General features: G+C 38.1%; 1 protein-coding gene across 1 annotated transcript in view; it reads right to left on the bottom strand.

Moving 5' to 3' along the window:
• Positions 1-23,822, bottom strand: part of itga3a (integrin, alpha 3a) — a 35,169-nt gene extending 11,347 nt beyond the window's left edge. The window contains 16 exon segments of the mRNA XM_048195162.1: positions 5,339-5,507; positions 5,745-5,842; positions 5,969-6,118; positions 6,295-6,428; positions 6,583-6,650; positions 7,071-7,148; positions 7,356-7,492; positions 9,040-9,128; positions 9,348-9,541; positions 9,640-9,856; positions 10,073-10,165; positions 10,263-10,284; positions 10,286-10,501; positions 10,614-10,711; positions 11,183-11,310; positions 23,468-23,822. Coding sequence (XP_048051119.1) covers positions 5,339-5,507; positions 5,745-5,842; positions 5,969-6,118; positions 6,295-6,428; positions 6,583-6,650; positions 7,071-7,148; positions 7,356-7,492; positions 9,040-9,128; positions 9,348-9,541; positions 9,640-9,856; positions 10,073-10,165; positions 10,263-10,284; positions 10,286-10,501; positions 10,614-10,711; positions 11,183-11,310; positions 23,468-23,661 — 2,085 coding nt within the window. The 5' untranslated portion in view covers positions 23,662-23,822.
• Between the last annotated feature and the right edge of the window lie 1,058 nt (positions 23,823-24,880).

Raw genomic sequence — 24,880 nt, 5'->3', positions numbered from 1 at the left:
ATTCACATACTATCCATCCTAGATAGTATTCGAAATTAGAATGTGTCCCAAATCGTAGTATGCTGAAATGAGTATTCCAGAGATACCCGGATGGTCTACTTTTTCCGGTTAGAATCTGAAGTTCAGATCCATGCACACTCTAGCGGCTAATATTGCCCATAACACATTGCGCTGTAAAAGAGGATTCGATTAGAACTACAAACACAAATAAAAAGTGTTACAAAGATTACAAACATGACGGATGTGCGAGTCCAATGATTAAGCAGAGCGGTTAAGATAAAGGGGATTGAGTGATTAATAATCAGTATCTAATCTGACAAAAAGATATTTATTAAATGTTATTCACATTATATTTCATCTGCAAAAGCATTGTGAACTTTTATAACAATGCATTTGGTCATTAACTTTTAATGGATCATTATGGAAAGATGAGGAGAGTTCTCTGCACGAAAGACTCATGACTGACAGATCAACGTGCGACTACATTTTTCTCCGAAACGGTAGGAAATTTAATTTAATTGTTTGTGGAGGATTTTAAAGTCCCCCTGAAATCAAAATTTAAGTTTTTTAGCTTTTAGTATGAATATGTTAGCCTTAAGGTTATGAATAAGTTGGTGTATTCCAAAACAATGACAAAATTCACATTTAGGAGATATAAGCATTCAAATCTTACAGTCTCTCACTTCCGCTAAAATGGATCACAGATTTTCATGACATCGCATCACACTTCAGCTTCTCATCAAATCTTCTGTCCAATCAAATGCGCTCTAGAATGTGAAGTCCCGCCCCTCCTACACTATAAACAGACCCTGAAGCAGCGGCTGAAATGAGGTATTTGTTCACACATTTACTAGTTTCTGATGCGAATGAAGTCCGTTTTCATGTTAGTATAACATGTAGTCTGCAGTCTGCTCCGGTCCAGAGACACGAGAGCACAGAGCGGATCATATGCGCGAGTCGGCTCAGACCACGAAAGGTATCGGACCCATTTAAATTCTGCACAGAATGCTGTATTTTAAAGTGATATAGAGGAGATTAGGAGGATAAAAGGTTAGAGATCAAAAGGAAACAGAGGTTTTACTGAGTTTAACGGCTCTGGCCAAGCTGTGATATAAACAAAACGCTATCTTCCTGTTTTTAGTTGAAATTATGTGAACATTGAATAATGCTGCATGTTCCGAGACACTTCAGGGGGCCTTTAACCGTGACAAGATGATTGACAGGGCAGTTTAAATGGTTACAGGTTGCATAACTAAGCGACAGAACATCCATTAAAGACGCAATTGACCCTTCGTCTAGAGTTTGATTGACAAGCGATCTAACCAATCATAATGCCAAATCCGCCATTTTGACCGACAAAGCAGTCAGGAGTTAGAAGATTAACCTCGGTGGACTTGAACTTGAAAAATGGTGTGTACTGACGTCTTTCTGTATTTGAAACAACATTCCTTCTGATGTTCATTCATGTTTATTTGATGCTATAAATGAACTAGTGATCGGTTCACGAGCCTCTTGATCTGAGGCACTACAGCAATCTGTCACGACACATTAAAGAGCCACAAAATGGTTTTTATTGTTTGAATTTCTTTAAAAAATTACACAATTTTAAAGCTGGGACTTTGTTTAATATCATAAGTAACCTGCTTTGTCTTGTCTGTCGACATGTTGTCAGTGTCCTCTTTGCTCCGCGATGTATTTTTCACTGCGTGTGGCGTGACAGTGTCATGGCTTGTCAGACAAAGCAACAGTAACTAAGGGGGGCGGGTCTTTGCGAAGGGTCAATTATGATGAAGTAGTATGTCCCAAAGCTTGCCTATTCTTCTGTCACACACTCAAAAGTATGTACTTTTTCTTCTATACTTTTAGGGCATAGTATAAGTAGGACTTATACTATAGGACTTATACAGACTGTTCTGACTTAAGCCCTATTTGCATGGGACTAGTATTATAGGGACGTCTAGTCATTTGTAATAAGAGTTTTGATAGTATTTTGGGTATCGCTATACACCATACAACTATGCAATTTGCAGAAAGAGAAAGCTGAAAACCACCAGAAGAGTGAAAACAAAAATAATATTTAGATGGAGATGGATGACATGTAGCAGCATGCGATAAGGAGCATTCTTCTGTTTATGATATATCATACAGCTAGACCTATAACAACAAGACATTCCCAAGCAATAGCCTATATCCAAAATAGTGCACAAGCAAGTGAGGGGGTTCGCATCATAATTCAAGGTTAATGTGTTTCAAATAAATAAAGAGTAAAGTTTGAGATATTCGATTTTATTCTGGTGAAATGTAAATGACATCATATCTGGGAGATAAGTCACAGTGTGTCTACACCGGTGTGGATCCGCGTCAAAAGACAACAGAACCCATTATAATCAGTGATATTGCCTACACTGGATGCGGCGCGGCTCGACAAATTCCTGACAGTAAACTGATTCCCCGTTCTATTTCTGACATATTCCAAGTGCTTTCCAACGGTCGTCTTGTCACGTTCAGTGTAGACAGCTTTTAGCTGTTGCACGTGGCTCGGCGCGACGCGATAAAAGTCATGTCTGGTGTAGACACGCTGTCAGTAAATTTGAGTAATGTCACAGGCTTCGCTTATCCCATGTGAATGCGCCACATGAAATTCAGATGGGGGGGGGGGTTGGGGGGGGGGTGCAGGGAGTAATTTCTAAATCACACAGGGTGACCAGATAATACTAGTCCTGTGCGAATAGGGCTTTAGTGTGCTATTTCTTTTCTAACTGATCCGACTTACACCGTGTCTACACCAGACGCGACTTTTATCGTGTTGCGCGCCTCGCCGCAACAGCTAAAAGCTGTCTACACTGAACGCGACAAGACAACCGTTGGAAAGCACTTGGACTACATCAGAAATAGACGGGGAATCAGTTTACTGTCAGGAATTTGTCACGTCGCGCCGCACCGCGCTGCATCCAGTGGAGGCAATATCACGGATTATAATGGGTTCTGTTGTCATTTGTCGCGTCACTTCGCCCCGCTCGAGTCCGTTGTGCACATGGTGTAACACTGAAGGAATGTTCAGACTTTTCAAACTCCAGCTGTCAAAAATTCAAATCTAAATACACTGAAGCCCATTAGACCAAAGACTATAGAATAACACAAGACGCGTCACTCATATTGTTTTGAATGTGAGAAAGTGCAACGTGCAATATGGCGGAATAAGTCCCGCCTTCTAAATAAGAGCCAATCGCCAATAGGTTGTTTGCGATCACGTGGTTCTGGTGACGCGCGAAATTCCGGTGGAGGGCAAGCAGTGAAAATTTGAATGGAAGAGATGGAGAAAAGTCCTTTCTTATGCTATGAAGAGGAGCGACTTGTCCGCTGAATTAAAAGACTTTCCTGCCATCGAGGAGACAGATATAGACCTTATGTAGCCCCGCCCCTTTTCAGCGTTGCGCTCGTTGTCTTTTGACTTCCGGTTTGTATTTCCACAGCGATATTACGTTTATGAATGAACTGCTCGTTTTAAAATCTTCCCGATCTACTGACATTTGTTAAGACATCTGCTTTAAACATAACAATGCTCATGATAACTTTCATTAACTCTACAACATGTAAATCCACTTAACCATCTAATTATTCTTTGACAGCGATGCCATAGAAATGTACAGAGCTACCGCAAAACGGAAGTTAAAAGACAATTTCATAAAGATGGCGGCGCGCTTGTTTCTCTGGTAAATAAGGTCTATAGAGGATGTGAAGCTGCCCTCACGCCGTGTTCAGTTCTAGTCTGGGTTTGTTTATATCGCTGTGCCTTTCTACTAGTGAAGTTAGAGCAGTATTTTGATTTTCTGTCGTGATTGTGAAAAATATCGCCATTGTAGGTCATTTATGCTGAGTCGGGAATTGTAATAGGAACTCACGATATCGTTCGTGGAAAAAAAGGACGGTAATTTTCGCCTTGGTTGAGAAGGTGAGGGAAGACGACTAGCAAATGTAATAATGTCATTAAATAAACCCACTGCCTTTCACTCAAAATAATCACATACTTTGCTTAGTTTTGTATTTGGTTAAGGCGACAACTTTTAAAATTAAAAAACGAAATAAGTTATAAAAAACGGTATAAGTTATGTAAACGATATAAATACCTTCTGGGTTCTCGATTTTATCGATTTGAGCAACCATAAACGACGCAAAACATGCAAATTTTGAGTTTTTGATAGGATTCCCATATAGAAACATCACTCCCTGCCCTCCAGACTCATTCGCGCTGCTGCTGTGATGTCATGTGCAAACAACCTATTGGTAAAGTCATCGCGTCACTGCAGCGGCCGTTAGAAGCTCCGGTTCCTTTAGAAACAGTCAGACGCGCGCCTCCGAAATGAGACATAAGAGACGCACATTTAGGACTGCGCATGCGCATGAGCTTTTGTCCAGCCTGAAAAACACAGTTTTTTGTCATGATTCGAGCGTTTAGAAACAAAAAAGACAGTTGTTGTCAGATTTTACTGGTGATTTCAAATATGAAATTTAATCGAAAGCTTGGCAAACAGCTTTGGAGAATTTGATGTTTCCCCATTCAAAGAGATAGAAGCTGCACTTGCATGCCCGAGAGGCGTTTCAAAGATGGTCGCTGAGTGAAATGACTTGTCTTAAAGGGACTTTGATTAGACTCAGGCCCTGTGTACACTAGTGCGTTTTTGTTTTAAAACGCATAACATTTGCTACGGTTACACCTGTCGTTTACACTACTCCGGAGCCCATTTTAGTTTGAAAACGGCGGGGTTGCATTTCAGTGTAAACAGACCAAAACTGAGACTTTTGAAAACAATGGTGTGGCTGCCCACGTTCACACTGCGTAATCTTGACGACCATGGTCTGCGCCGACTCGCGCATATGATCCGCTTTGTGCTTTCATGTCTCTGGACCGGAGCAGACTGTTCTCACGCTGTGGCAATTCACATGACACCAACGTGAAAACGGACTTCATTTGCATCAGTGGAAAGCATATTTACACTGTCTGAATCATTCCCTATCCTTTGTCTATGCACTTTAAAAAATGCACAGTTGTTTCTTTTATATGCTGCAACTATATTGCAGAAACAAAAGATTAGGCATTCTAGTTTGGTGTGTCGCAATGTAATATTCGCTTCCAGTGTAGACATACTGTTAGAGGTGGCTCTCTGTGATCAATCAGTGCTATCTGACTATATAATACAATTATTTTAATTTATGAGAATTTGTCCTAGATGAAATCAATCCGTGGTCTTGATATGGACCGCGGTCTGCTAACTGGTGACCTCTGACTGTTGCATGATAAAACTGAGGGGTAATTTCTGAGGACATCTAATGATCTTACCTTGGAATTCAGGCTGACGTAGCTGAGTGAGGAGGGAATGGTGACATTTAGAACAGCTGTGTAAGCGTCTTCTGCTTTCCTGTTCTGTGATTCAACGTTGGACACATTCACCATCAACTTCAGCTTCTTCACGTCGGTAGTGTAGTGGAACATCTGCTGGCCGTTTCGCCTGCAGAAACACACCGACAGGTTAGAGGCATTTCACATCACCTCTATGATGTCAAGACAACTTCCATTCGATTTACGGCTCTGGTAATTGGATCAAAAGTGTTCATGACCCAAGTGTTCATGGGTCATACTGGATATATTCTTTCTTTTAGCATAATGGGAGATTAAATTCATTAGATAAATTCATCTATTCAGTCATCTCTTTCTCCTTTCACATGAAGAATGATACCGAACTTACATGGGGAACAATGTGTTCTGCTCATCTGTGAACATAGCCGTCATCTGAAGGTTGCTCTCACATTTGTTATCTTCTCCACATTCTTTCTGTATGTGGATCTAAAGAAATAGATGACATTGGTGGAATATAAGGGAGAATGTGAGCAGGTGGTGAAGGGCATACATTACGTTTCCAATAAAACATCATGTGTGTTTGAGCGAGGCAAAGTATGCTATCAAAGGTACCTCAGTTCTGGTAGTCAGAGCGTATCTTTGGCTGATCACAGGAAAAGCACTGAGGTCCTCCAACGTTTGCCCGCCTGAGGGAGGAGGTTCCACCAAAGACACGTTCAGCGAGAAAACTATCGGAGCCACCTTGTTTTGGATCATATCGGGCTGTGAGAGATACATGCAGAGACAATAAATCAAATCTCTGACAATTAGCCCCAGTTTGAACACAGGCTTAATGAATCGACCCAAACATTAACATTTCAGCCCACTCGATGCATATGTTAGAGCCTTTCCATAACAAAGATTAAAATGGCTATTAAAAGGATGGCCTTGAGTCATACCTCCAGCTTAAGTTTCAGAGAACGACAATCTCCAGACGGATTAACGGACATTTTGCCACTTTTTGACTCCTTGTCAAGGAAACTAACACGAGTGTTCCGAGAATGCAGATCGGCTTCCACCGTATATTGAAAAACTGAGAAAACAACAGATCTTTCTTACAGCTACTTCATGTCAGATATGAATTCTGACAGTCAGAATGTTAAACAGCACAGTAAATCATACATTTCACATGACAATAACATTAAAGCGTTTATATTTAGGGTAATAAATCGAGATGTGGGACTTACTAAAACTCTTCTGGGAATTGCCAGTGCCAGTGCTGAATGTGTAGGAGAAACAGACCTTTGCTTCAATACTGTATAAGGAAAACACAAACAGAATGAACTGATTTTGTCACATAGTCATTAAAACAACAGTTGTCACTAGAGCTGTACAATTAATCAAATAAATTATCATTATTAAGACTGCTGCTGCGATTAAATGTGAAAAATATACATTACAGCATAACACTCAGATCTATTCTCATTATGTCAAAGATTTCTATTTACAACCTGTTTATTTTTTTATTTATTTGAGCATAGGAATGTAATGATCATTTACGGGTGTTTAAATTAGCCCATAAACAGTCAGTAATGACAACTGATCCTAATAATGTTTTGGGAAATAATCTACAATTATTAATTACTATCTATGTAATCTTTTGTAGTGGATTGCCTCTATTTCCATGTAAACAAACAAAATGAAAGTTGGATCAAGATGTTCAGGGATTTATTACCAGGCATCACAGGTTTGAGGGTTGATAACTGCTGGTGTCACAGTGAAGGTATTCTTTAGGTGAATCACAGGACGTGCCCTTAGTAGGTGAAAGATAAAGAAAACACAGTGAGAGGTAATGACACTGAGCCTGAAGAACATCACTATGCTAATCAAAGTAACAACTTAGAATTGTGATATAATAGTTAACTGATTGGTTAACTTTTTTGCTCTTTGTCTTCTAATTTGATGCTAAACAACTAAAATATGTAAAATAGAAAAAAATACAGTTACACTATCAAGTCACCTAAGCAAGACCACACGATCATCTAACGATCCGACCGCTATGTCTGGGTAACTGTTTCTGTCCACATCCATGCCCCCACTGATGGAATAGCCAAATGTCTGAAACCCAGCACCTGGGATGTCTTTTCCTTCAATGACCTGAGGAATTAATGTTGGAGCAAAAGTTAGACATTTGTAATACACTGTCCTATCTAAAGTAGTTTTGAAAGCAGTGTGGATATATAAAGTAAACAACTGATATTACACAGTCAGATAGTCAGAATTAACCCCTTAAAGGGTAAAACCAAACCTACACTAACAAAAAGGGTCAAGGACACATTAAATTCATCAAAAGCGATAGTAATTGTTACAAAAGATTTCTGTCTCGAATACATGTTCTTGTGAATTTTCTATTCAGCAAAGAATCCTGGAAATATTACAGTATACAGTACTGTTGTGATACAACAGTATCACAGTTGTATCACAGTTTCCACAAAAACATTACGCAGCAACTGTTTTCAACATTGATAATAATCAGAAATGTATTCTTGAGCATCAAATCATCATTCTAGAATGATTTCCGAAGGATCATGTGACACTGAAGACTGGAGTAATGATGCTGAAAATTCAGCTTTGACATCACAGGAATAAATTACTTTGTGAAATATATTCAAAGACCTTAATGTGAGAATACATTTTGTGCGGCAAAAAAAAAAAAAAAAAAAAACGAAATAACGACTTTATTCAACAATATCTAGTGATGGGCGATTTCAAAAGACTGCTTCATGAAGCTTTACGAATCTTTTGTTTCGAATCAGTGGTTCGGAGCGTAAAAGTCACATGACTTCAGTAAACGAGGCTTTGTTATGTCAAGTGTTTAGAAATTTCGATAGTTCACGTGACTTTGGCAGTTTGATACACGCTCTGAACCACTGATTCGAAACAAAAGATTCATAAATCTTCGAAGCTTCATGAAGCAGTGTTTTGAAATCGCCCATCACTTGATATTGTTGAATAAAGTCATTATTTTGTTTTTTTGGTGCACAAAAAGTATTCTTGTCACTTCATAACATTAAGGTTGAACCACTGCAGTCACATGAACTGTTTTAAATATGTCTTTAGTAGTTTTCTGGGCATCTGAAAGTTAATTATCTTGCTGTCAATGCAGGCCTCACTGAGCCATCGGATTTTATCAAAAATATCTAAACGCCACCTCTGTAAAAAATGATATTGAGGGAACACTCTGCACTTAGTATACATTCATCAAATACTTTCGCTTCAAATCCGCTAAATCCGAGCGTCAGCCCATTCAGAAATACCGGTTCGTTGGCAGGAACCACTAAACCACTAAAGTCCACAGAAGAACCAATCGGAAGACGCAAATTGAATCATATGATTTTAAGATGAATGACGGTGAGCGTATGAGCCGGCTTTCAATTGCAGAGCTGCAAGTTTTTATCATGTTTTGTCCATCGATACAGTGGCAATGACAGGATTTCTCGAGTAGCAAGTAAACACAACAGTGTTCCTTTTGCTGCTGTAAAACTGACAGAAACAGATGTTGTTAAATACCACTGAATTGTTAAATACCAATGAATAAACTAAAGTGACATTTTTGAAAATAAGGCATTTTACAAAATATAATACAATATTTAATAATTGTAAACTCTTAAGACTCTAAATACTTCTTAATATTTCCATCTCACCTGACTAGGCGCTTCGGAAATACCTATTTCGCTGCCCATCCATATATATACTCTGCCTGTATTATAATATGGAGCACCAACAGCAAAATCTGTGAAGGAAAGGAGGAGTGAGAAACTGTCAAAATACTTCTTAGTAATGCCACAAGAAGGCAGCAAAGTAAAATGTCCCTGACTGTTACTCTGACTGAGCACTGCACACACAAGTGAATTATTGCAAATAACCAGCACATTAGCAATAAATGTCTAAAGGCTACATACATGTTACTTGTACTGAGCAAATACAGAGCAAAGAAACCCACAAATCCTACCTTGGAAGCCGTCCTGGTTCACATCACCAATAGCAACAACAGCCATGCCAAAAGCTGAGTCCTTAGGCCCAGTGAGGACTACGTCAGATTTGTCGCGAAAAGACCCGTTCTGGTTCATATAGATATACACTGCTCCACCTTTATCATTTTTCCGGTCAAAATAGAAAGGGGCTCCAACAATCAGATCCTTCCAACTATATGGATAATATGAAAACACCTCCATGTCAAGATCTTTTGTTTCATTTATGACCTCTAATTAAAGGGAGTGAAAAAAACCAAGAATTGTCTTTACCCATCATTGTTAAGGTCCACAACAGCAATGCTGTTGCCAAAATAGGATCCGACTTGTTTCCCCATGATGGTGACTTTTATGGTGACTTTTTCACTGTCATGACTATTAAAAAATTCAGCCATCATCACTGATCCTTTGGCTTCATCTCTTGGAGCTCCTGTTACCATTGTGTCTCTGTCTTTGCTTAGTACACCTTGATCCACAGCCACAGAGTAACCTGCAGAGCAATCAGTCAACAATAATTGAGGCAAAACATAGGGATCCATCATGTAATTAGGTTAAATGTCAGTGAATAATCAGTTCAAATTTAAATTAAGTTTAAATTTGAACTTAAATTTAACATATTTTTTTCTTATTGTTGTTTTGAAAACTGAGTAGATGCCAGAAAGAAAAGAAAAAAAAAACTTAAATCATGGTTGTAGCACTGCCTTACCAATGTAAATATTCCCTTTGTTCATGTCCTGAAGCTTGCTCTTAAATTTATCAAACTCATCAGCAGGGTTATGCCAGTGAGAAAATGTATTTCCTGCATATGATGGAGAATTATTAGAGGGGAATTTAAGAAAAGTAATTTTGCATTTAGAAAGAAATATAATTGTTTACAGGAAACAAATTCCCCTCACCTTCCCAGTTAAAGCATCCAGGGTGCACCGAAGAAGATCTGTGTCTGAGTAATGGCGGCAGACATTCCAGCAAGACACATGCCTTCACTAGTCTGATCATCTCTGGGGTCACACACCTCATCGTACGACTGCCACTGAGAGTCTGCGCTGTTATACTTTAAATCATTTCCACGAACAAAGCACATCCCAATCATGCGAAAGTTGTTTGAAAAGTTCCGTATATAACGATGACCACAGGCCTATTAAATAGAGTCATGAATATTATGTTGAGCTGGGAAGAGCAATAGGTTGACTTTTCATAGACACAAGGCCAACATTATAAGTAAGAGGGGTCATTATTATGAAACTCACCAGTATTCGGCCCCCTGGTTGACTCTGACTGGCTATCGACACACCAAGCCACATCCCTTCTATTACATTACGATTAAGGTTTGAAGCGTCTTCAGAATCTGCATAACACAAAGCAATTATTTTGATTGGTTCCTGCAGTAGCAACACAGAGACATGGTTGCTGTCACACTTTGAAACAGTCTCATCACACAGCAACAGTACTCAATTTTAAATTTCCTTTCATATATTAATAATAGTACTTGTAGTTGTAATAATAAATGAAACAAAAGAGGGGGAAAAAGGCATGTTTAAGCCTCGAATGAATGGCAGGAACAAAAAGAATTAAAATTATTATTAGTATAAAAATTAATTAATTAATTAACGATAAATAATATTAAAATCAAATAATATCATTAACAAATAATTTTAAATATTATCATTATTAATTAACATTTTATGATAGATAGATAGATAGATAGATAGATAGATAGATAGATAGATAGATAATAACAGTATTTATAAATACTGTAAATGGGGATGAAGTGAAGCACGAGCAAGTTTAAGGGTTGTATGAATGGCAGGAAAATTACTTGAGGTGAGAAGATTCAGTCTTTTGCAGTCTTTGGGGTCTGCAGTGATCTGACAGGCATATACATCTCCAGTCTCATTGGCTAACAATCCAGACTCTGCTTTCTCCTTCGGTGCTCCTACAAGAAGTCTAAAACATGTACAAACCTGATTGAGCTCAAGTCTTTAACAGAGTATTACACCAGTTGCCGCAGTACCACAGCAATGGTTGTCGGAGACGAAAAAAAAAAAAAAAAAAAACATTTTTTTCACACCACATTTTCAAGGATAAGGCAAACATTCACATTCAACCATGTGCCAGGTATTGCTTGTATTTTCTCAAAATGTTGTGTTCACTGCAGATAATCTTCAGCATGTCTAACCCTTATCTGTCTGGGCTTGTCAGGCTATGTGAACTGATTTTGACTGGAAGGACTTGTCAGAACCCATTACTTGCAGGACACAGTGTAACTACAGACAGAAAACGCCAATGAAAAAGCTAGTCTTTCAACTACTTTCAGAAACCTGCTCTTAAAAGTGTCTGAATAACATAAAGCATCTAAAAACCACAGGAGATGGGGATCACATTTTACTCAAATGTTCATTTTCAGACAAAATGGAGAATGAGTACCTTCACACATCTCTCCTTCTCTTCCTTTTGTTTCTATAGGTGAGTTATTATGGTACACACGCTCTATATTGCTTGCAGGAAAAATTGCTAACAAAAGTTTCGCCTGTGGACGAGTAACCGATTTGTTTTTGATTATTAAATCTAGGCAGGTAAGAGTCCTAAGATACCCACATCAGCCATCAAGAGACAGATGCAATCCTTGAGTAAAGTGAGCAGAATTAAAGAGGCATTTCATTAAACTATAATCACAAAATCAATACATTTTATTTCAATATTTGTTAGAGCATGACAGACATAATAATGACTAAAGCAGTGCTGCTTGCGAGCTCGATTCATTAATGTTTCATGATTTTTGGAGACACGTACCCCAGTTGCTATTTTATCCACCTTGCAGCCTGAGGCCTCATAAATATTCCACTCTGTGAGGGATGAGATCTCATCAGATCATGACTCGTGTCTAACGGGATTATGAATGGGCTTCAGTGGGCGAAGCGGTCATTTCAACTGCTTTAGAATTCAGTTTAGTGAATTTTAACAGAAATGTATAATGTCTGACAGTCTAATCATCATAGATTTCAGAACTTGGCAACTTGGGTTATAAATAACATGAAGTTTGACACTGAGCAGTATTTTTGACAGCTATAAGTAAGCTATTGTAATTTTGAAAGATTTTACACAATTAAAAATCAATCATATGTAGACTTACTTAAAGCCATAGTTTACTCAAAAAATAAAAATTCTGTCATCATTTACATAACCTCTTGTCATTCCAAACCTGCATCACTTTCTTTTTTCTGCTGAACACAAGAGAATATATTTTGAAGAGCTGTTTTTGTTCATTTAAATGTAGGGTAGGTCATTTTCCTAGGAGATAAGATCCCACCCTCCCTTCAGAGCATCTCCAAAACACATGAACGAGTACAGCGGGGAGCAAACAAAAGCATCACAAGACGAGAGATGGCATTAAACTACCTCATGTGTCAAAGCACGTAACATTACAATAATAATGCACGTAAACAACTTAAAGAGCTCGTACCACCTGACTGCTGCAGATTCGTTTCGGCGTTGATAGTGTTGCCATTGAAACGCATACATTCGAGTCACAGATTGCTTTGAGTATAACGTCACAGGTTTCCATCTCTTCCAAATTGCAGTAGTTATAGCGTGAATGCAGCCTAAGTTCACTGTTTTGGTTCAGGAGGAACTGTAAATGGTGGCTGTTGTTTCGGTTGTGGTGCTCAGTGAAACTCTTCATAGCATGAAACACACTGATGACGTGTAGGACATTGTATCATTGCATTCGGACTGAGTGCAAAGATTGAACAAACATTTTATGGTCCTATATCTTGTGCTTGAATGTTTGTGAACCCTTTAGAATTTTCTATATTTCTGCATAAATATGACCCAAAACATCATCAGATGTTCACAAAAGTCCTAAAAGTAGACAAAAAGAACCCAATCAAACAAATGAGACAAAAATATGTACGTTGTAAATTATTTATTGAGAATAATTATTCAGTATTACATATCTGTGAGTGGCAAAAGTTGCTTTCAGTATCTGGTGTAACCCCCTTCTGCAGCAGTGATGGCAACTAAACATTTCTGTACAACGACTTGAAGGAATTTTAGTCCATTCCTCAGTACAGAACAGCTCCAACTCTCTGATGTTGGTGGGTTTCCTCACATGAACTGCTTGCTTCAAGTCCACAACATTTTGATTGGATTAAGGTCTGGACTTTGACTTGTCCATTCCAAAACATTAACCATTCTTTGGTAGAGCGACTTGTGTGCTTGGGCTCGTTGTCTTGCTGCATGACCCACTTGGAGTCTATGGAGTTTCAGTTCACGGACAGAAGTCCTGACATTTTCCTTTAGAATTCGCTGGTATAATTCAGAATTCATTGCTCCATCAATGATGGAAATTTTTCCCGGCCCAAACCATGATACTACCACCAACATATTTCACAAAGGGGATAAGGTTCTTATGCTGAAATGCAGTGTTTTTCTTACTCCAAACATAACGCTTCTCATTTAAACCAAAAAGTTCTATGTTTTGGTCTCATCCGTCCAAAAAACATTTTTCCAATACCCATCTGGCTTGTCCACAAGATCTTAAGCAAACTGCAGACAGGCAGCGATGTTCTTTTTGGAGAGCAGTGGCTTTCTCTTTGCAACTCTGCCATACACATCATGGTTGCTCAGTGTTCTCCTGATGGTGGACTCGAGAACATTAACATCAGCCAACATGAGAGAGACCTTTAATTGCTTAGAAGTTACCTTGGGATCATTTGTGACCTCGCAGACTATTACATGTCTCGCTTTTGGAATGATTTTTGTTGGTCTACCACTCCTGGGGAGAGTAGCAATTGTCTTGAATTTCTTCCATTTGTACACAATTTGTCTGACTGTGGATTTGTGGAGTCCAAACTCTTTAGAGATGGTTTTATAACCTTTTCCAGTCTGATGATCAACAACAACTACTTTTCTGAGGTCCTCAAAAATCTCAGCTGTCCGTGCCATGATACACTTCCACAAACACATGTTGTGAAGTTTAGACTTTGTTAGGTTGCTGTTCTTTAAATAAAATATAGCACAAACTGACACTTAATTGTCATCCCATTGATTGAAAACATCTAAAAACAGGTGGAGCCTAATTTCACCTTCAAATTAACTGCTAATCCTACAGCTTCACATACTTTCACCACTCACAGATATGTAATACTGGGTAATTTTTCTCAATAATTAAATGACAAAGTATATATTTTTGTCTTATTTGTTTGATTAGGTTCTCTTTGTCTACTTTTAGGACTTTTGTGAACATCTGATGGTGTTTTGGGTTATTTTTTTGCAGAAATATAGAAAATTATAAAGGGTTCACAAACATTCAAGCACCGCTGTATATTTAGACCACTTGCTGATTGTTATCAGGATGTAAAGAGCATAACAATAAAATGTTTCTGGAACAAATCACCTACTCTGCCTTTAATGAAAGACTTTTATTATATGGACATAAAAAACTAAGGTATTAAATAAAGCCTTCTATTTTGTTCTGCAGAAAAAAAAAAGAAAGTCATACAGGTTTAGAATGACATGAGGGTGAGTAGTAATTTACACTTTGAGTGAACTATCCCTTTAAATCATTGTTCTAGTCCTGTCCTGTCCTGTCATGTACGCAAATGCTACAAGTGAACATATTATTACTGAAATACGCTGCCCCAAGTGAACAACAAATGCACAGTCTGAGGATTCCTTTCAGTGGTGATTTGTTCTCGTACTTGTTCATATGCACCACGCATTGTGGTGAGGTAGACTGTGATGAGGACACAGACTGAGGTCAAAGTCAAAGGGAGGGAAAAAGAGGGGGAAGACAAAGAGGGACAACGAAAGACAAAAGGTGAAGTGAAAGACATCCCTCCCTCTCCCTTTGGGCCTAATTTCATTTGGACCCCCACTATCATCCCCCTCAAACCACCATTACCAACCACAATCAGCTTGCGTCTCCTCCTCATTCATGTCATGTGACTCCAAATCTGCTTTCAGCAAGGACAAGACAGGAAATGAGAAAGTCAAGAGAAGGTGAATGAGCAAGAAAGAATTTCAGATTCTTCCTCGTCACTGCATGTTCAGCACAGCAGAACCTTTTATGAGCGCTGTTGCTCATCTCATATACAAAAAGGGTATTTACTTAAAGTCTTAAAGGTGCGGATAAAACAAAATGGTCTAAGCGTCAGAGAGAGTGTGGAAAATAGTCATTAAAAACTAAATTATAAGAGGTTTTGGTGTAAAAAAAAAAAAAAAAAAAGAAGGGTGATTAACTTTATAGATAGACTGCATGAGGAAAAAAGGAATAGTTCACTGAAAAATTAAACTAAGTCCATACAATGGAAGTCAATGGTAACCAAAACATACTTCTAAATATCTTCTTTTGTGTTTTGCAGAAGAAATTAAGTCATACAGGTTTGGAACAACATGAGGACGAGTAAACAATGACAGAATTATCATTTTTGGTGAACTATTACTTTAACCCTTTAACACAGGCTAGAAATCGATCATCTATTACCTTTTAACCCTAGTGGTCATAAACAGTTCAAAAGGTGACAGACAGATTATTTTACTCAAATGTGCGATAAATATCTGATTTATAACACAGAACAACAACAGAGAGGTTTCCTGCAGTTTGTTCAGTGAAAACCACCAGTGCAGAACAGCCTGTTCATCCTTAAACAGATTCCAGTCACATGACATGGGTTTCACTGCTACAATTATCTACAGGTCTGGTGGTGAGCAGCACATACCTCAGAGGCAACTTTATAAACCACAAGCTGGTTTGGGAGTTCGCATTCACTGTTACTTCATTTTATCAAAACTGCTCAGTTTGACAGCATATAACTCAACCTGAATAGATCAAATTAATCTTTTCACAGCATTAGTCTTCATTTTGTTTTTCTGTCAGATGGAAACATCATTCAGTTCTTTTGAACTGCAAATAACACAGATATTTCACTTTTATTTTTTTGTCTAGTGAATCTTTTGAAGTTATATGACATTTTCCTTTAGCAGTTTAAAAGCTAGAACATTTTAATAGAATAACTCTTTTACATTTATGTCTCTTTTTGAGATATTGAACGTTTTTGACTTGGGGAGGGAAACAGCTATGAGTCAGATCACAGGGAACACAACTTCCTGTAACCTGCAGAAGAAGGTGTGTCTGCTTCAACGGTTTCACTGAATGAATTTCAGGCCAGAGTTCACATGTTGTACCTTTGTTTGAAGTGTGCGCCTTTAAATACACTACACAAAAGGACCCGTCCTAAAGGCCTGATCTTTCAGTAAATAGTCCTTACAGAAAAAGGCCCCACTGGCCACGCTCAGACTGTCTGGCCATGAACAAAGAACTTGATTAGGAGAGAAAAGCTTTCTGGCAGTGTTGCACACATTCAAGTTCAGGCAAGTGAAATGCATGTCCCTTATCTCCCACATTTCGCGATGAATGCAAACAAAAATAATCTGCACAAAGCGGTAAATGACATGTACAGTTCCAGAGAACTCTGTACAAAAAAGTGATCAAAAGTTGAAGTAATATTTCACAATATTACTATTTTTACTGTATGTTTAATCAAATAAATTCAGCCTTGGCCAGACTCAGCAGAAGAGATTTTTTCCAAAATATTCAAAATTACACTTTTTTTTTTTTTATCAGTAGTGTATATTCATGTTTCAACAATTCACTTCTTTATCATTTATCAGACACATTTAACAAACGTGATGTGACATGTGGCCAAATATAGTGTCCAATACTCAGAATTTGTGCTCTGCATCACCCATCCAATTGTACACACACACACACATACACACACATGGGCAGCCATTTTTTGCTGTTGCAAAATGAGGGTTAGCTGCACAATGTCACCTCAGTTGTGGGTAATGAGAGTGGAAGAGAGCGCTGTTCATTCACTCCCCCCACCTACATTTCCTGCCGGTACTGAGACTCAATTCGAACCCGTGACCTTCAGGTTACAAGTCCGACTCTCTGACCATTAGGCCACAACTGCCCTAAGCATTTCATTCCATAAGCATTCCATTCATTACAATTAAGCATTTCTTTACAGGGATAGCATGGATCAGAGCTGCTATAGTCCCTAAACTGACAAACGCTCTGCACCTAGAGGTGACGAGTCTCATGCTTGACATTCCTGCTTAGATTAATGAATAATATCTAATCCTAAAACCTATAATGCTCCACATGCACGGCAAGTCATTATCTCTCCAGGCCTTCCAGCCCAGAGGTGAGACAAATCTGCTCTACTTCAGCTGAAAGTGTTTTATGACATGCTGTCTAGACCACTCAATTATTTTTAAAGTAGTGCTTGCCAAAGTTTTCATAGTTCCTATCCTATTCAGTTGATAACTCAATCACCATAATAATATTTTATAACTAGTTTAAAGTATATAAGTATTATAAATACATTTATAATACTATAAATGTAACTTATAGTTTTGTTGATTATTATGGGAGATTATTATATCAGGGAGATGATTATTACATCACATGACTCGCTTCTAGACATGCATTTCAAGGTAGGAAGGCATCAACGCACATCCGAACCCAAAGTTAGCTTCACTTCCTGTCTCCTGAGATACCTTCATCTGATCTATTTTTCAAGTCAGCATAGATGTATCCTTCGCTGCTTTTGATTTCCCACAATCCTGTGCTTTCTATTACGAGACAGCTGAGCTAAAAAAAAAAAAAAGAAATAAAAGAAAAAAAGAAAGATGTCATCTGGAAGCTGCAGTTGGTAATCAGTTTCTGTGTAAATTTACATTTTACACAAATGTTTCCACTTTTGATGTAATATCTAGCAAGAAATTACTATTGTAGCAATTAAATTTTCACTTGGTTATTGCAAAAGATCATTAACACGTAACACTGATTTGTGAGGTACCTTCATGCACAAATGCTGCCTGATAAGGCAGTGAGGCAACAAGTCAGATGCCTAAGTTTTCGGACACAGCCATGGTGCAAGTCTTGAAGAAAGGGCATGCATGTTCGCAATTAAACATTAACAATAATTTGGCACACTCTCAAGTTTTGCTACATGTAAAAGAGCATTAAACACCAATTTGGGTATACAGCTTTGAAATATCTGTTCAGCTGAGATGAATCTATTTCACAGCATCTATTTCAAGTGTTCAGACAGACAACAGACTTATCTGACACCTACAGTTGTGAACCACAGCTGTTTCAGACAACTCAAACAGACAGGAAGTCACACAGGAAATTCACTTCATATATATGTTTGGCCTAATTTTAGAACTTTCAGGAAAAGTTGCAGTGTGCAACAGTTTTCAACACTGTGATTACAGATACATGAATGGAATATAATTATACAACAGTTGGTTGCGGCCCTCTAATTGAATAGCCAAGCAGTGCATCAGCGTGCTAGTGTCCACCAATGGTGAGCTGAAATGACTTAGCAGTTCTTAGATATATGACAGAGTTACTGTTAAGGGGTTAGTTCACCGCAAAATGAAATTCTGTCATTAATTACTCACTCTCATGTTGTTCCACACCTGTAAGACTTTCATCATTTTCAGAACACAAATGAAGATCTTTTTAAAGAAATCTGAGAGCTTTCTGTCTCTCCATTGACAGCTACGCAACTACCACAAGTAGTTTAACCTCAATTTGTTTGCACAAAAAAAGAAAACATAATTTACCACTTTATTTAAAAAATATGAATCTCTGACATGCTTTCATGAGAGCTTTCTGGGGCTTCAAAGTTGTAGTTGCGTAGCTGTCAATGGAGAGACAGAAAGCTCTCCGATTTCATCAAAAATATCTTAAATTGTGTTCTGAAGATGAGTAATTAATGACTGAATTTTCATTTTGGGGTGAATTAACCATTTAAACATAGTTCTGTTTGTCGGTCATTAATTGCCATATCTGAATTCATGCTATAGCATAACATCTATTAATGCCTCACAAAAGCAGAACACTCACATAGAACTATGAACCACGAAAGGTTTGTGTGTAGTTTTGAATAATGGGACAGTACTGCAATAGAGGAACTACAGGTGAGAACATGGAGAGAAACAATGTTATTTCCTCAACAGCATGTTTCAAAAAACCATCACAGTGTTCAGCTGTTATGATCAGCCATAGCTCAACCCTGCACTTTATATCAGCATCAGCTAATAAAAAGTCCATAATGATTGACCAAGATCAAGTCATCCTGGGAGACTAGCAGATCAAACAAAGACAGCAGATATACTTTTACCCATTTCTACCATTTACACATGCTGACTTTGCTATGTATCTTCTGACAGGCTAAAGTCATCACCACGTAGGTATTCACTGCAGTTGTTCAGCTGATAGCCGGAGCTCATGTGTGAGAATTTCAGCTTGTGGTTTCCCAGAGAACTTAAACATGATGAGATGTCACCTGTGGTCATGAGGATCTGATAACTGCACTAAACTTTTAGCAAACCAGCAGCGCTAAAGGAGCTAAAGCCGTCAAAGGAAGGAAACTGGTTATTAGTCTATGAGCGTGCATGAGAAAAATGACCACAGGTCAGACCACAGGAAGACAGAACATACAGGACTTCCTTGTGTGTCACTGAGCCAGTCATTTATGTATTCGACAAGATGATGAATGTCTAGCCAGTCCAATTAATATCATCGCAACTAGATCTCGTTCTCAAATTGTCCTTTGTCAGTGCAGATAAGATCAGGAGGACCTCAGGTTTTTCGTACATAAATCATAAACCGGGGGCAGGGAATTGTTTTCTCAATATGTAAAAGCAAACTCCTCCAAACGACAAATTAAAATCCTAACCCTTACTACAAAAACACAGCTGTTTCCACAATAATTTAAGAGCTTTCTTTTCCATTTTAAATCAGCATCAACCATGAAGATGCAGGGAAGGAGACAAATGCAGTGCTCTTCCTCAAAAGTTCAATGACAGGCAATCAGGAAGTCTCCAGGAAATTTATTTAGCAACACAGACAGCTTCACATTAGCTTGGGATGAGTCCTCTAGGACAATGACAAGGGCAGAGACAAACACTGAATCTGTTTTTCCTTTGTTTGAACTTTAGTCGAAGCAAACATTTACACCACACTGCTTTTGAGACTAAAACATTCACAGACCGCGGAGAGAAATGAGCCAGTTCAGACACCACTACTCTCTTGTGGTATGGTTTCTTACATCTGTTAACAATGAAGAGACATGTTTTACGATTAATTTAGTCTGCTTTACCTCGTTCTATGTCCATCGTGTGTCCTACACCGTCAAATCAAAGCATTATAAAATCAAATCAAAGACAATTAGAATATCTCCTTTGTGCTTGCAGAAATCACACCGATATAACATGAGACATGTTTTAAGATTGGATAGATTTGTGGTTTCATTGTGTATATTGCTTTAGGCCTTTATATACTGTATAAGAGTCTATAATGTGTTGTGGTTTTCAACATGTTTATAAAATGCTACTTTGTTGCTCCTTCATTCGACTAAATTGAAAAGTCAGGGTGTTTCTGTTATGGCACCATTTATATCTGTCAGCAATTAACATGCTTCAGCAATACCTCTGTTTTAAAATAAAAGCCACAATGTATTTTGCCTGAGCCACAAATTGTTATTTTGCTCTGTTATGGTCACATTTATTGTTTATATGCTCAAATGCTGTTTTTCTTTTTCAGCTTTTTCAGTTGGGCTGTATGTTGCGAAGGGCGTTATATCAGCCTGCGTGAGTCAATGCAGTTACGCGGCTGGCTTTCGTTGTGAAATCTGTGGAATTCTTATTTCCTGGGGATATGAAGAGGATGCATTGTGTGCAAACCTGCACTAACCCACATTTTCTGCAAAGGTGGTGTTTTTCAACTACCTCCCACTGAGCATCTTTCAAAAAAGATTCTATGCCACACTATAAAATGAATTTATAGGCGTTAGACTGCAGATAATTTTATATTGTTGTTGAGTTCAGTCTTCTTGCATGCTAACTCACTGGACGGCTCCGTACTAGTTATTGCCTTGTGAGGCTGGTGATACAGGTCTCACAGCACTCATAATCTCCCATTCATTTAGAGAGAATCATTAATAAGTGAACTACAAAGCAAAAATCTATTGCTTCAGTCATCAGCAAATGGGTCTCAGAGGAACTTACTGACTATAAATGATCAGCTGGTTTATAATTGACTACAGCAGGGGGTAATTGGTCAATGTGTACAACTCAGAAGGCCTCAACTAACATCTAGTTCTTTTGTTTCATTTATTCGGTTATTATGCTCATTTCAGAGATGTTATTCCTGACTCTTTGCTCATCCATCAGGACTTTCATTCATCAATACATTACTACATTAAAGGGGTGCTTGATTATGATTTAACTTTTTTAACTTTAGAGTAACGTTGCTGTTTGAGTATAAACAACATCTGCAAAGTTATACGTCGAGTTCAATGCAAAGGGAAATTTTACAGAAATCGATTTTTTAGGACTACAACAAATGGCTGGTAGGGATTACAATGAGCTTCTTCCTTGGTTGGAGACATCACAAACCACTAAATTGACATAACCCTGCCTCCGAGAACACACAACAAAGGGGGTGAGGCCATGTTGGGCTGCTTTAGAGAAAAGGAAGAGTTGTCGTAGTAGAGTGAACTTCTTCACAAACGAGGGTCAATTAAATGCTGGATTTGCACAAAAGATTAACATGACGGCACATGCTAGTCGATGAGTTGAATCAACTCCACAGCAACTACATAAATTTCTTCACTAACCATTCAGAAATGTCCAGTTGGATTCTAAAAGTTGTAACTTCTTCCTGAGTCTCTCCATCAGTGTCCGACTCCGGTTTGAATAATGTAAGGCTGAACACCGTTACTGACAATCCTCATTTTGGCTGCGTGAGATTCTCCAGCTTTTTTGTTGTTGAGCAAACTAAGCGCGAGCTGTTAAAGCTCCACCCTCTTCTGGAAAGGGGGCGGGGAGCAGTTCATTTGCATTTAAAGGGACACACACAAAAACTATGTGTTTTTGCTCTCACCCAAATAGGGGCAAATTTGCCAAAGCTATAATAAATGATCTGTGGGGTATTTTGAGCTGAAACTTCACAGACACATTCTGGAGACTTATATTACATCTTGTAAAGGGGGCATTATATGCTAGTGCTTTTTAGAACAATGAAGGTGAAATTTGTTGTAGCAACCATAATGGCTATAAAACATTAGACAAGCGGGTGCATGACCTGCCCAGCCCTTGCCAGTCACAGAACAGCAGGTCTTATCATGGTTTCATATCCTCTTGTGAAATGGAGCTTTCGTGTTAATCATTTACCTGAGTTACTTGAGTTAATTCAATGCCACAAAAACTGAAACAAGAAGATGAGAGCATTTAAAAAAAAAATCTACCAAAACATTCAGACATGTACGATGGCATACATAATGTTTTCAGGCTTTTCAATCTTCATAGAATCAAGACACAACAGAAAAGAACATAGTTTGCACACTGTAGTAGTAATAAGATTTGTTTGGGCAACAATTACACCGCCTACTTTTTTTTTAACTTTAAACCCTTAAACCATAAAATGACTTTTAAAGGGATAGTTCACCAAAAAATGAAAATTCTGTCATCATTTACTCGTCCTCAAGTTGTTTCTTTCTTCTGCTGAATACATAAGAAGATATTTAGAAGAATATGGGTAATTAAACAGTTGATGGACCCCATTGACTCGCACAGTATGGAGAAAAAAAATATATTATGAAAGTCAGTGGGGTCCATCAACTGTTTGTTTTTTGGCATTCTTTAAAATATCTTCTTTTGTGTTCAGAAACTCATACAGGTTTGGAACAACTTAAGAGTGAGTAAATGATGACAACATTTTAATTTTGGGGTGAACTATCTCTTTAATCCAAAAATGAAAAAAACATGATCATCATATAAAAAAAAATCATGCATTCAGGTAATTTTCCGTTTAAATTGCATTTGTCATGTATTCGTCCATAACAGATGCGGGCGAAAAGGCGTGACTGACCTAAATCCCTATAAAAGTAACTTCTTTATAAAACAACGTCAATGCAAAGATCAAACGCTCAACAGGTGCACATCCGTGAGAAGATCTTGTCCTTCTCCTGCCATTTGACATGAGGTCAGGAAATTGATACTGAAATAATATACTTACAGGTGTCTCTTCTCTCCGACGACCTGCTCGTGAAGTGCAACAGAAAATCCAAACAAACTGCCAACTGTTTTTCCCTCTTTGACGACTGGAAACCTCACATCCAAGTTATACGCTTGACAGCAACGAGCGGCGCTCAACACAAAAACGAAAACAACCGTGTTTTTACTGAGCCCGTGGCGGTAAAATACATTCATTTTTTCTAATAGTCTCTGCGAAGTTTTTGGCGAGACAGGAACAGAGAGCGGAGGGAGATGAGTCTATCACAGTCTGAACAGGAGCGGATTTGTCAGACGCTGTGAAATGATTGTTCATATTCGTCATTCTTCCGGGATGCTCGGTGAAAACCTGACTGGAGGGCATTGAAATCTAGAGCCTTGTTAGAGGACGGATTTATACGTGCTAGACTACATCACAGTTGCGTTCTGTTATAATGTCTAGAAAAGGGCTTTTCAAACTTTTTAATATAAAATATTTCCTGTATATTTTCATGTATGAAAAATTAGAAAGACGTTATAAATGTGTTTCAATATAATATTGTAAAGAAAACATGTTGTTTGAAATATGGCTTTTATTGTTTAATTGTTCTACCCACTGACTCTAAAGATGCAGCCAAGGTACAGTCTATTCTTGACTACATCTGCACTGCAAGGAAGGAGAGACAACATTTTTACAAGACTGCAGATTTTGTTAATGTTAAAAGCTAGCGCTGTCAACAGAATAAAATAATAAAATAATGGTAATTCATCTTATGATATCCATCTATAGAAAGCAGAATGAAACAATAAAAAAGTGAAATTAAAATTACAGTCAATGTTCAAACGTGTTTATACTTTTTCTTTTAACATTTTCTACTGAGTCTTAAAGGGTTAGTTCACCCAAAAATGAAAATTCTGTCATTAATTACTCACCCTCATGCCGTTTTACACCCATAAGACATTAATTCATCTTCAGAACACAAATTAAGATATTTTTGATGAAATCCGATGGCTCAGTGAGGCCTGCATAGCCAGCAATGACATTTCCTCTCTCAAAATCCATTAATGTACTAAAAACATATTTAAATCGGTTCATGTGAGTACAGTGGTTCAATATTAATATTATAAAGCGTCGAGAATATTTTTGGAGCGCCAAAAAAAAAACAAAATAACGACTTATTTAGTGATGGCCGATTTCAAAACACTGCTTCAGGAAGCTTCGGAGCACAAATGAATCAGTGTGTCGAATCATGATTCAGATCGCGTGTCAAACCGCCAAACTGCTGAAATCACGTGACTTTGGCGCTCCGAACTGCGGATTCGACACACTGATTCATTTATGCTCTGAAGCTTCCTGAAGTCTAAATGGAATCAGTACATAAAAAGATGAACAAGAAACATTGAGTGCCCTTTGCCATCGCAGCTATTTATCTGCAGC

The sequence above is a fragment of the Megalobrama amblycephala genome, linkage group LG1, assembly GCF_018812025.1.
Source record: "Megalobrama amblycephala isolate DHTTF-2021 linkage group LG1, ASM1881202v1, whole genome shotgun sequence".
Taxonomy (NCBI): domain Eukaryota; kingdom Metazoa; phylum Chordata; class Actinopteri; order Cypriniformes; family Xenocyprididae; genus Megalobrama; species Megalobrama amblycephala.
The sequence above is the reverse complement of the archived record's forward strand: the minus strand, read 5'-3'. Positions and strand labels throughout refer to the sequence as shown.